General features: G+C 40.7%; 1 protein-coding gene across 9 annotated transcripts in view; it reads right to left on the reverse strand.

Annotated features, from left to right (window-relative positions):
- The window catches only part of RNASEH2B (ribonuclease H2 subunit B), an 84,757-nt gene that overhangs the window by 8,940 nt on the left and 62,535 nt on the right, over window positions 1-13,282 (reverse strand). For 5 of the 9 annotated variants that reach the window (XM_060128982.1, XM_060128974.1, XM_060128977.1 and 2 more), the window contains 2 exons: window positions 5,045-5,125; window positions 2,206-2,628 (listed from right to left, as the gene is read on the reverse strand). The exons of 1 other annotated variant lie outside the window; for it this stretch is intronic. In XM_060128982.1, the coding sequence (XP_059984965.1) occupies window positions 2,512-2,628; window positions 5,045-5,125 (198 nt within the window). In that variant the 3' untranslated portion in view covers window positions 2,206-2,511. Of the gene's footprint in view, window positions 1-462; window positions 490-2,205; window positions 2,629-5,044; window positions 5,126-13,282 lie in introns of those variants that run through there. 3 more of the 9 variants (XR_009536717.1, XM_060128980.1, XM_060128975.1) reach the window with 2 other exon arrangements.

The following is a 13,282-nucleotide window of genomic DNA, read 5'->3' on the forward strand; positions in this document are numbered from 1 at the left end:
AGTTTAGTGTAGGAACTCAAGCACAGTTTAATTGTGATAAAAACTCTACAACCAGCACAAGAGATGCCAAAAAGATATTTGATAACAACCAATACCAATGACTAACTAAAACTTTAAGGAAACTAAGTATAAAAGGAAGTACCAAAGATAGATATTCTTTATCCCATTAACAATAGCTAGTGTCAGAACTGATGGTAACGCACATTAATAAAATCACAAATTAGGCCAAGATAACTACTATTACGTATTATTCTTCAATACTGTTCTAGATAGTCTTACCCATGTAATATGATATAAAAGAGCTACTATAACTATCAGAAAGAACTGCACACAGATTTTTCGAAGTTAAGATTACCTTATTATGCATTGAAAACCCAATATGAATAAAATTTTAAAATTTAGATTAATAGTTTAGTAAATTAGTTATTTAAAGGATAAATATATAAAAATGTAATACTTTACCACAAAATAGCCAGTTAGGAGATATAACTGAAAAAAAAAAAAAAGATTTCATTAATAGCAACAAGAATACCTAGAGATACTCCTAAAAAGAAGTATCTAGAACCTACATGAAGATGAAGAACCAAATGTTAGTGAAAGATATGATTAGGATTTTAGTAAATATAGACAAATACCATATTCCTGAATAAGGACACTGACTTTTGTAAAGATGTGTTTTTCTCAAAATAATTTATGGGTCTTTCAAAATCTCAGTAAAACCCATTAGAATTTACTCTTAGAACCTGTAAAAATGATCCTACAAATCTAATGGAAAAAATAAATAGGTGAGAAAATAATTACAAACCAAGGGGAAAAAATTACAATGAACACAGTAGACAAAAATGAATGTCTTTAAGTTATAAAATACTTTTTAGAATCAATAAGAAAAATACTGATACTCCAATAATTTAACAAAGGGCATAAACAAATAATTCTCTATAAGGTGGCAAATGATAGGTAAATGTGAAAAAATGAACAATATTATTACTGTGGACAAAAAAATGTTGCCTGCCATTTCAGAAAACAACAAATGCTGCCCACCATCAAGCCATCAGCCTCTGCAGAGCTTCCCCTCACCCGCCCCCCCACCTCGGTGTGCCCTGGGGGGAATTCAGGATGGAGAAAAACAGAATACTGGCCCTGAACCAGAATACTGGTTCAGATGCATATCAAAGGAGTAATTTCAATGAGCCCAGACTCTTGCATCTTCCCATACCCAGAAAAGCACTAAACTCATTAACTTGAGATGTCTGGGGTTTTTTTTGTGTGTGTATGATTAGCAGTAATCTTTTGATGTTTGACTGCATGTTTTTTTTTTTCCAACAAAAATTCCTACATATCCTGGCTTCTCTCTTACCTCTTTGTAACAGTTCCTCAGAGCTATCTGAGAGGCTGCCTCCCAGGCTATAGTCCTCTGTAAGTTCCCTGAATAAAACATAACTCTCAACTTTCAGGTTGTGTGGGGTTTTTTTCAGTCGACATTATTAATCAGGAAAATGTGAATTAAAACCACACCAACATGCCTTTTTTCCACTTATTTGCAAAGACACTATTCAAAGCTAATAAGATCATTTGTTAGAGTGCAAGATACTATAACCTTTCTGTGAAATATATTCCCAAAAGTATATATTTGAAAAACTTAGTTATTAATCAGTAAGCCCACTTCTAAAAATCCATTCTAAGAAAACAATAAAAGATACGGACAAATATTTACATAGAATCTGATTCTTCCAATAGCAAATGTTTAAAAATAATACAAATGTCCAAGATAGGACTATGATCATTAAATAATCAAATACTCAAATAATTAAAAATTACTGTCATTAAAGAAGTATATTTATGAAGAAGAGTAGCCTGGGAAAATGCTCACAAAATGATGTCAAGAAAAAAGGTTATAAAATTACTATTATAATTCCTTTAAAAATTATTATAGAAGAAAATACACCATATTACCTCCAGGTAATGAAAAGTCGGGAGATTATAATTTTTGTTTTATACTTTTCTCTATTTTCTGCAAAGAACATGTATTCATAAAACAGAAAATACATTAAACAAAAGATTTACCCAAAACTAAAGGCTTTTAAAAAGTAGTAGTTTATCTGATAGTTGTGTTATATTTCTCTCAGTATATTGAAAACCATATTGCTATAGCTACCATGTGCAACGTTGCATAAAATAACAGGCATACACTCAAATATTGTCACACATCAGTTTATTGAGGAAATTGTGATGCTAGAGGTTAATTCTATTCACTTGATTACTTTTCATGATGTCAAACAAAACTCCAAAGGCCACAAGCCATGAAGTTATACAATTACTTTCCCATATTTTGTTCAGGAAAACACAAAAATCAAACACAAAGAAATGTTCAAGTGAATCTGAAAATTGCCCCCTTCCTACTTTTTTTCAAAAGGTGGTAATTAAGGGTTAGGAAGTACAGTGGAATGGAGGAAGGCTGAAAATGGGACATGTAGAAGGCAAATATTTTTGCTTGATTTAATTTTCAAAGTTTCAAATCTTTCCAATTTTTTTAACATGTTTTGCACCAAAAAAGGAATCAATACTTTTCATTCCACTCTTGTCAACTTTAGCCAAAGCCTTCTGAGCTGCAGTCATTTTGCTATTTTTCTGTTATTGAAAATAAGAGAGAAAAATTGTTATGAATGTAACATTTATAAATCATACATGCAAATCAAACAAGACCATGCATGTCTCAAGGTTCGTTAAGGGAGGTAAGCATTTGCTGCTGACATGCTTCATAAAGGAGTGATTCTTTTTAAAAGTTCTGATTTCTATTCAGAATTCAGATCTAAGAGACAAAATATGTTAAAAGAGGCAGGAGACAAAACTGCCGCCTTCTAAGGAGTGGAATGTTACAACCAACGGTTTACTTTAGGGGAAATAATTCTGGAGGGTGTATTAAGTGAAATAACACAAACAATGGAACTGACACAGGCAGCAATTGTCAGAGGGAGGAATTACAGCCTTGTATTACCAAATGATGAATAATTCACAACAATCTACCATCTGATTTTATTCATAGGCTCTATGGGAAACCAAGGACAAAGCCATTATATTCAAAAGATAACCTGTATTGCAAAGCATCCAGGACCAGCAGGATAGCTGTCCCATTTTTCCTCCAACAAAAAAATACTTTCTAAAAAGCTGACTCCAAATAACTCTGCCTTTTAAAATTCTCTCTCTTCCTGGTCACTGTTTTTGTTTTGTTTTGTTTTGCCATGTCCTATAACAAGCACTGGCAGAAGGGAAATAGCAGCTGATTTTACTTCAGTGTTCAGCAAAAGCATAAATGATGGGAATCAGTAAAGAAAAAATCATCTGTCTCTCTGGGAACTGTGAGACAGAGCCATTGCCAAGGTATCTTTTAAGGGCACAGTCAATATATGATCCCTAAAAATCTGCTTTTTACATTCTGTCACTTATAATTTAGTAGGCTTATATTTTGGCTGGATGGGGAAAAGTGACAGTCTCTGAGACAAGTTATCCTCCATCGCCTGCAATTAACTGACATCCTGGTCCAACCTCTTATCTCACTGGTGCGGTGCCCAAGTGGATACAATGGGAAGCAGCACTTAGAAGGGTGGGGCAGAAATACTCCTCACAGAGAAACTCGAAAATGTCCCTGCTTACAGAAGGCACTGAGATAACCAGCTATTTTAGCCAAATCTCAAGTTGGATTATCCCCTGATAGCCCATGCCCTGATAAATTACATGTAGATTAAAGAACACAATTTTTAGAAAACATTAAATCTAAGGAGAGTAAGTGTTCTTAAAATCTAGGTGGAAGTTAACCTATCTTGGGGCAAGGCAAGGTCTTTCTAAGCATAAAAATAATGAGAAAATAATAAAAAACTTCCATATTTAATCCTCAGATAAACTTAAAATAGTTCAAAAGTCAAATGAAAAGCCTAAACAAACTGGAAAATTATCTGTACCCTATATGTCATGAAAAGTGTTAATAGCCTGAATTTAGAATGAGCTCTTACAAATCAACAAGAAAAATATTACTATCCCAATATAAAAACAGGCAAGAAACATGAACTGACAATTTGCAAAAATGCAGATAGGCAATAAGCATTTGCAAAAACAACCTTTCTACCTAAAGTAGCCTACTTAGGCAAATTTTTCAAGAATAAAAATAATACTTGATGTTGTCAAGAATGTGAGATGAACACTCGTCAGCAATAACGGCTGGGAGTACAAATTTCTGCTACACTTTTGGAAAGCATTTTAGCTATATATATGTATACCAGTAATCATGGAAAGAGTTCATGTTTTCTAAGCCTTTACTCTTAGTTTTAAATTGTGTCTAATGAAATAGAGATGCAGACTATAAATGAGAATGTTTATCACCTCATTAAAACAAAAACAAAAAAGCAGAAGTAACCTATGTGTCCAAAAATAGGAGAATGATTAAATAGACTATATTCCCTGTGGTGAAATAAAATAACACATGACTGAATATCACAAAACCATTAATAATTTTTCAAAGAAAGCTTAATGACATGAACATTTTCACAATATAGAGCTAAATGAAAAAGGCAGAACCCCAAACTATATGTGTGTGTGTATATATATATATATATATGATGATGTATAGGATAAATCAGTAAGAAATGTTATGAAAATACTTGCTGGGGCGGTTGCTGAATTATGGAGTTGTTAATAATTGTTATCATTGTCATAATTTCTGGGAAGCTACTGGGCAGTAGAGTCGACAAAAAATTACCTTTGGAGCCCCTTCCTCTGCCCCATCCTATCACTCTGAATATATCGCAAAGTTTAGGCACACTCTTGCTAATAAGTATACTGCCTTTCTTTATCTGTAAAAAGTCTTCTTTGCTTGATGCTTCATCACCATTCATAATTTTGAATTAATTCTTAAGTCACAGAAATACAAGTTAATAATTCTTCATGGTTAAAATGATAAAATCACAATCAAGCATGCAATCGTTCCTCGAAGTCCCCATGCAGCAACAGCCACAGGATTCAAGAGTATTTGCTGCTGCACCCAGACACATACCTTTACAGTCTTCAAATCTTTAGTGTTAAACTTAGTGTAATCTTCTTTTGCTTCTATGGGCTCATCTGATAACTTTACTTTCTGCAATGTTAGAGCAGTGAAGTGTCAAACGTCAGCTTGACACTTACATCAGTCCATTAAAAAAAAAAACCCAACATGTATGTGCAATTTGGACCAATAGCGAGGTCAAATGGAGCAGCAGACCCTGCAGAGGGCTTACTTTTTACAAGTCCCTTCGCTTTTTGCCAATTATCTAGGAACTAAGCCAGACGTCCCTTCCAAGAAGCAGCCTTGGTGATGGGGAGATGTGAGCAGGCAAGCCCATGACCCAGCCCTTAGGCTGTCTAGCGGTATGATCACATAATGTATGTACCAGGGACAGGGGGCATCGAGGTGACTGCTGACTTCCAGGACAGTCTAAGGGGGGCTGAATGCAGGCACAGAAGGCAAAGAAGAGAATTTCCTTTAAGATGGCCGGGGTCCAGCCAGAACCCCGACTTCATTCACCTGCAGGGCTGCTGTAATGTCCATTTAGGAATACAGGGACAGCATTCTGACTGTCACCATCTTTGTATAGCTTTATGTTCTTACCTCCTTTCAATTCAATTATCTCATTTTATCCACATAAGAACAACCTTGCAAAGCAAGCAGAAGGAAGCACAGAGGTTAAGTGAACAGCTTAAGGTCACCTAGCAGAGGACTTGAGGTGAGATCTCAACTATGGTACAAGTGCTCTTTCCATTGGACCCAATGCAATTAAGTCAACCTTTACTTCATGATTTCACCTTTCACATGAGCATTTTTCACCAATCAATGAATGTGAGAATCTTGTCAAGAGCTAGACTGTGGCCATATGTTCATATTATGGTAGGAATCTGACACATTTATTATGTAAAAGGCACATAGCAGGGCAGGTAAGTCTTGATGTTTAACATGGAGAACTGACTGCACAGGGATCACAACTTGGACTTTTACAGATTTTCAAGCTCTCTGGAGACGCTGGGTTGACAAGACCCAATATGGACCCACCCTAGGAAATGCAGATTTGTTCCCAGCTTCACTCTTCACACCCAGCTTTCACTACACAAAGAACTGTAGAGTCGCTACTAAAAGATGCCACAGCCCATGTACAATACAAGTGGGTAAAATGACACGTCTTGAAATTTTTCACCAGCACACTGTTGAATACGTTGGGAAAAAAACATTAACTGTAACATCTACTTAAATTTCTGTTATTTAAAAGACTGAATCACTACAGATTTGGGGGAATGTTTCAGAAGAAATAGAAAAGTGGCTCAGAAAGACAGTAACAAAGGGTCTGACTAAATGGGTACAGTTCTGGAAAAAAAGGCAGACAGAAAAGTACAGAGGAACTAATGCTAAGATTGGTCTTATTCTTACAAATGACTTGCAAAGAAGGCACTTAGGAACATCTCCAAATCCACTGATTGCATTCAGCTCTGCCAGCTGACAGTGATAAATTCAAAAGATGCAAGGGGGTGAGAACTGAAAGCCGGGCCTCAACATAGTCAAACATAATAGTAATAAAATAATGCAAAACATATTAAGGATGAGAGGCTCCATGCTACGGATTACAACACAGATGCAAAGATACCTAACAGTCACTGGAACGTTATTTCCTGCAAACAATCAACTATATTTCTGTAAAAATCAATCAAATCCTAGACACAGATGGGAAACCTAGCAGCAGACATTATCCTACACTTGTTTCAACTATGGTACATCATCCAGTGAAGTTTGCAATGTACAAGCCGGAGCCCCAGGAAGACACAATAGAGCAGGAAACCTCAGAAAGCGACTAAAATAATCTAGGAGGTGAAGTTGAGATGTAGGAGAAATGAGATGCCAAGATCTAAATCTGGGCTTAGCCAAGTCCCGCTCAGGGGCCAAGTCCAGCTGGCTGTCTGTTTTTATAAATGAAGTTTTACTGGAACACAGCCATACTGATTGGCTTATGAATTGTCTGTGGCTGTCTTCGTGCAGCCAGAGGGTAGGTTCTCGTATTTTTGTAGAAAGAATTCAGAGCTGAGACTGAGAGGCCAAGTAAGCAAAGGATTTACTGAGTGACAGTACACTCTCAGGAGGGAGTGCAGGCAGGCTCAGGTGAGCAGCAGTGAGTCCTTTCGGCAAGCTGGTTATACGGGGTGTGAAAATGATTGGGTGGAATATTCATCAAGGAGGGAGGGATTTGGGGAGTAATTTCCTGGTTTTCATCCCAGGTCCACCTTCCCGAGAGGAGGGGGAGTTTCTGTCCTTATTTGGCTTTGCTTGGATCTGTCGTGGTGCCGGTGCATGATGGGTACTGCTCTGGTTGCAATGCTAATTCTACTGTAATGAGGGCATAATGAGCAAAAGGTTACATTCCGACCAGGAGGTTCCTGCCTTTCTTTGTTTGCCTCTAGGACCCTTGTCTTCACAAGACATATGGTCTCCTGTCAGCCCGGAGGTTCCCGCTTTTCTGTGTTTGCCCCTAGAACCCCTGTCATTGCAAGATGTATTATGGTCTCCTGTCACATGACCTGTGCCTCCCTCCTCTGCTCATGTCTGGCTAACTGCCTGCTCTAACGTCTCCCCCCTCGGGGAGTCTGGACCCTTAAAATCTTTTAAGGGTCAAAGGGTCTACGGTCCGTCTTCCGTAGCTGCTTCAAGCTGAGCAGGGGCATTGTCCCTACCAGTGGGGTCCAGATCACCTTGCTCTGTCAGAGACAGGAGGTCCCAGGGTCATGGACAGCGGCAGAGATGGGGAGTGGGGAGTAGAAGGAGGCTGCAGCCCTGTCCAGTGGGTGTTGATGGTCCCCATCTTCTTGCAGGATGGGTTGAAATCCCTGGCATACCATCACATGTAGGTGACACTGTCGTAACCTGAAGAAACAGACTTAACAAACAGGAGACTAAAAAGGCAGGGGCCCCAAATCAGCAAAAATATTACTGTAGTCGGAGGTCCAAGCAGGGGTAGGAACCAGGTCATGTTTGGTAATACCCCTCTGACCGCACCCTTCCCTCAAGTGTGGAGCCACTGGGCCTGTTCATGCATCTTTTGCATATCTTCTTCCACCTGGCCAGTGGCGTTGATGGAGGTGCAGCACATTTTTTTGATTACTGCACATACCCCTCCCCGTTCAGCTAGCAGATAGTCCAGGGCCAGTCTGTTATCCATCACCACACTTGCTAGGAAATAAAGGGGGTTCCCCCATGGTCCTGGCCAGAGGAGACAGAATATCTGGCAGGTTGCAACGCATTGCCTCAAGGTAGGCAAAGCCGCCCATGGGGCCACCAAACAACAGCTGCTCCAGTTGCTGCCAGGATGAGGCCCATCAGCCTCTTACTTCAGGAGTGGCGGATATTATGGAGGGATACACCTAGGTTCATCTGATTACTTAGCTGGCCTAGCGTGCACTGTGCCGCAAGCAGGGCCTTATCTATCCAAGGCAAGGCCACAGCCAATCCTGGGGAGGGGAAGGAGAGCTGGGGTTATTCTGAGAAGGCAGCTGGTTTATGTTCAGGCCGCAGAGGGACAGGCGTCTGGGGCAGTGCACGCCTGGCGCACTTCTGAGGAGCTGAGCCATTCCTGTAAGTGGTTTGCCCAAGAGGGTGTACCCACGCGGCTTGAGGAGAGAGGCCACCGTTACAAGAGGGGTCGTGAGGTGTGGGGACTTTTCTGTAGGCCTTAGGAGGGCCATATTGTAAATGCCGGACAACTGGCGTTTTCCCTCCCTCTTCCACTGGTCACTAGGGGCAGGGGCAGCAAGACAGGCTAGACTCATTGCACTTGGGAATGAGTACTTGGTATTGGTTAGAAATATTGATGTGAGGGGTGAGATCCAAGCATGGAAGCTGCGTTAGGGACGGGATATGAACTTCAAGAGAGATGGGGTGAGTTTCTTGGCTAGGGCCAGCAAAATCTGATTTCCAGACTCTGAAATCACCTTTAGGACTTATCCTGATTTATTAGGAACTTAGTGACCTCACTGGTTTCAGTGTCCACCAAAATATCTGAGGGTAAGAAGGGCCTACCATTAGTCATTTCAAAGGGGCTGAGCCTCAGCTTGTCTGAGCCTGCCCGTGTTCCCTCCTGAGAGTTTACTATCTCTCAATAAATCCTCGCTTTGCTTACTTGGCCTCTTGTGACTTGTCTCTGAATTCTTTCTGTGAGGAAACAAGAACCTACCCTCTGGCAACATCTGTGGTAAGCCAGCCAGGAGAATTATTGGGAGGTCAAATATCCCTCCTCCTTTCCCTGGCAAGTCTTAGCCTCTCATCTCACTTGTGCTTGAGAGCCACTGCCTGACTTCTTGTCATTACTCTCCCTTTTGCTCCCTTTGCCTGTCACCTTTTGGACCTGCTTGCTGCAACATACGTGGGCATGGGTCAAGCATATGTAAGACACCAGGGTGTTTCCCACCACAAGACTCCTGCCGTGTAAGGATATGTGGGTCATGGAAGGGACTAGAGAGAAGATAGGTCTGTCCACCCACCTTAAAACAACTTCCATGTAATGTTTTTAGGCACACAAGCTTAAAACGTAACACCCTCCCTTTCCCTGTGGCTATCCCCACAGGATTATTTTAGGTCCACTTATGTCTGACTATCTTTGTCTCTGTGTCTCTATCTTGCTCTTATTACTTCCTTGGAAATGGGGGGAAGAAATTTGTCAGGCGTTTTCCAACCTAGCTGCTAGGTCCTACACATTTCACTATTGCATATGCATAGGGCATGTCAAGAAAAGTTTCCAGCCATTTTCACAGGCAGCCAGGGACACGGACCATTTGATTAACTATGATCAGGTTCAACTTTGTGGAAATATAAAATGCAGCCTTACTTGGACTGTAAATGAAAGGAAATTAAGACTTCTCTAGATAATAGAAAGGAGGCTTGTACACAGTCCTACATACCACCTCCCTTAGTGGCCAGTGCCTGTTTTCAGATCCTGACCACCCTTTTAGAGAAAGGGGACTGGGACCTAAATAGCTCCTGGAACTATGAAGACATCTGTTCCAGGGGAATACACCCTGGAACACATGGATTACTCAATGGTCAGAGAATCTACAGAGAAACCCTCAGGAAGGTCGTTCATCCTGGGTACCAGAGCTGTCAGGATAGGACACAGGCCCCAGCACTCTGGGGCTGGCAGAGTTGCCATGTGGCAGGGCCACTAACTACCCTGACATTGGCCAAAGTTGACAGGACTAGGTGAACAGGGATGCCTGTAGCCAGTCCTGACAGAGGGAACCCCTAAAGGGACATCCTAACTGTAGTGCTCCTCTCTTTTACGGGAGCCCTCTCTCCCTGAAGGATCAGTGGGGAGCATCTCCTCCATCCCCAAGGATTCACCCCTCAGGGTGCATTCTAAGTTACTGGGACAAGTTTTCTCTAGATTTTTTTAAACAGGAAAAGCTCATCTTCTTCTATAATACAGCCTGGCCCCAGTATAAACTTGAGGATGATGAGATCTGGCCAGAAAATGGAAGCCTCCACTATAATACCATCGTACAGTTAGAATTTTTTTGCGAAAGGCATGGAAAACGGACAGAGATTCCTTATGTTCAGGCCCTTATGGCCCTAAGAGAGAACCTGGAGCTATGCAAGTCCTGCGTTAGGGAACCGTGCAGGTTGGGACCTGTTCAAACTATTCAAAAACCCCCGGTAGTATCTCTGCAGGAAAATAAGTCTCGGACAGAAGACCCAAGTCCTCTTTCGCCATCTTCAGCCCCTCCAGCACCATATAAGCCTCCTTATCCTTCCATACCAGAAGTGCAGCCAGAGCTCCTTTGCCCCCTCTAAGAAGCAACAGGCAGACCTCAGGGAATGACCAGAGTCTGCACCCCCTTTCTTTGTCTGACCTCAACCAGTGCTGCACTCACTTAGGCCGATTCTCAGAGGATCCTAGCCAGTTCACTGAAGAATTCCAGGGACTAATGCTTTCCTACGACCTTATTTGGAAGGACCTGAATGTTGCCATTTCCCACTGCAGCACCCGTGACGAAAAGACCTGTATTTGGGTGCATGCTCAAGCATATGCTGATGGATTATACACTGTCCAACCCAATTATTACCCTGTGGGCATGACAGCAGTGCCACTGATTGATCCCAATTGGGACTATGAACTAGGCCAACCTAGTATCCCTAGAAGAGACCACATGATCCTTTGCCTCACTGAAGGGATGAGACACCAGCGCATAATTAAACCTGTCAACTATGATGAGGTTTAAGAGATCGCCCAAGGTGAGGACAAAAATCCAGCCCTATTTCGGGCCTGGCTGGTAGATTCCCTCAGAAAGTATACAAATGTGGACCCAGATGCTTTTGAGGGACGCATTGTGCTTGCAACTTACTTCATTTACCACTCGGCCCCTGACATCCATAGGAAGCTGCAAAAGCTTGCCGTGGGTCCCCAAACCCCTCTCAACCTTCTTATGGATATGGCCTTCAGTGTCTTTAACAATACGGACCAGAGATAGCCTCAGCCACCAGAGGGCAGACAGCAGAAGCAAGAACAACAGGCCTGCAGCCTGTAGAACAAAAACCACATTCACAGAAAGATAGACAAGATGAAAAGGCAGAGGGCTATGTACCAGATGAAGTAAAAAGATAAAACCCCAGAAAAACAACTAAATGAAGTGGAGATAGGCAACCTTCCAGAAAAAGAATTCAGAATATTGATAGTGAAGATGATCCAGGACCTCGGAAAAAGAATGGAGGCAAAGATCGAGAAGATGCAAGAAATGTTTAACAAAGACCTAGAAGAATTAAAGAACAAACAAACAGAGATGAACAATACAATAACTGAAATGAAAACTACACTAGAAGGAATCAATAGCAGAATAACTGAGGCAGGAGAACGGATAAGTGACCTGGAAGACAGAATGGTGGAATTCACTGCTGTGGAACAGAAGAAAAAAGAATGAAAAGAAATGAAGACAGCCGAAGAGACCTCTGGGACAACATTAAATGCAACAACATTCGCATTATATGGGTCCCAGAAGGAGAAGAGAGAGAGAAAGGACCAGAGAAAATATTTGAAGAGATTATAGTCGAAAACTTCCCTAACATGGGAAAGGAAATAGCTACCCAAGTCCAGGAAGCGCAGCAGTAATCAAGACAAGACACACTAATCAAACTGGCAAAAATTAAAGACAAAGAAAATTTATTAAAAGCAGCAAGGGAAAAATGACAAATAACACACAAGGGAACTCCCATAAGGTTAATGGCTGATTTCTCAGCAGAAACTCTACAAGCCAGAAGGGAGTGGCATGATATACTTAAAGTGATGAAAGGGAAGAACCTACAACCAAGATTACTCTACCCGGCTAGGATCTCATCCGGATTGGAAGGAGAAATCAAAAGCTTTACAGACAAGCAAAAGCTAAGAGAATTCAGCACCACCAAACGAGCTCTACAACAAATGCTAAAGGAACTTCTCTAAGTGGGAATTACAAGAGAAGAAAAGCACCTACAAAAACAAACCCAAAACAATTAAGAAAATGATCATAGGAACATACATATCAATAATTACCTTAAACGTGAATGGATTAAATGCTCCAACCAAAAGACAGAGGCTTGCTGAATGGATACAAAAACAAGACCCATATATATGCTGTCTACAAGAGACCCACTTCAGACCTAGGGACACATACAGACTGAAACTGAGGGGATGGAAAAAGATATTCCTGCAAATGGAAATCAAAAGAAAGCCAGAGTAGCTATACTCATATCAAATAAAACAGACTTTAAAGTAAAGAATGTTACAAGAGACAAGGAAGAACATTACATAATGATCAAGGGATCAATCCAAGAAGAAGATATAACAATTACAAATATATATGCACCCAACATAGGAGCACCTTAATACATAAGGCAACTGCTAACAGCTATGAAAGAGGAAATTGACAGTAACACAATAATAGTGGGGAAGTTTATCACCAATGGACAGATCATCCAAAATGAAAGTAAATAAGGAAACAGAAGCTTTAAATGACACAACAGACCAGATAGATTTAATTGATATTTATGGGACATTCCATCCCAAAACAGCAGATTACACTTTCTTCTCAAGTGCCCATGGAACATTCTCCAGGATCGATCACATCTTGGGTCACAAATCAAGCCTCAGTAAATTTAAGAAAACTGAAATCATATCAAGCATCTTTTCTGACCACAAGGCTATGAGATTAGAAATGCATTACAGGGAAAAAAACGTAAAAAACAAAAACACATGGA

The sequence above is a fragment of the Lagenorhynchus albirostris genome, chromosome 18, assembly GCF_949774975.1.
Source record: "Lagenorhynchus albirostris chromosome 18, mLagAlb1.1, whole genome shotgun sequence".
NCBI lineage: Eukaryota > Metazoa > Chordata > Mammalia > Artiodactyla > Delphinidae > Lagenorhynchus > Lagenorhynchus albirostris.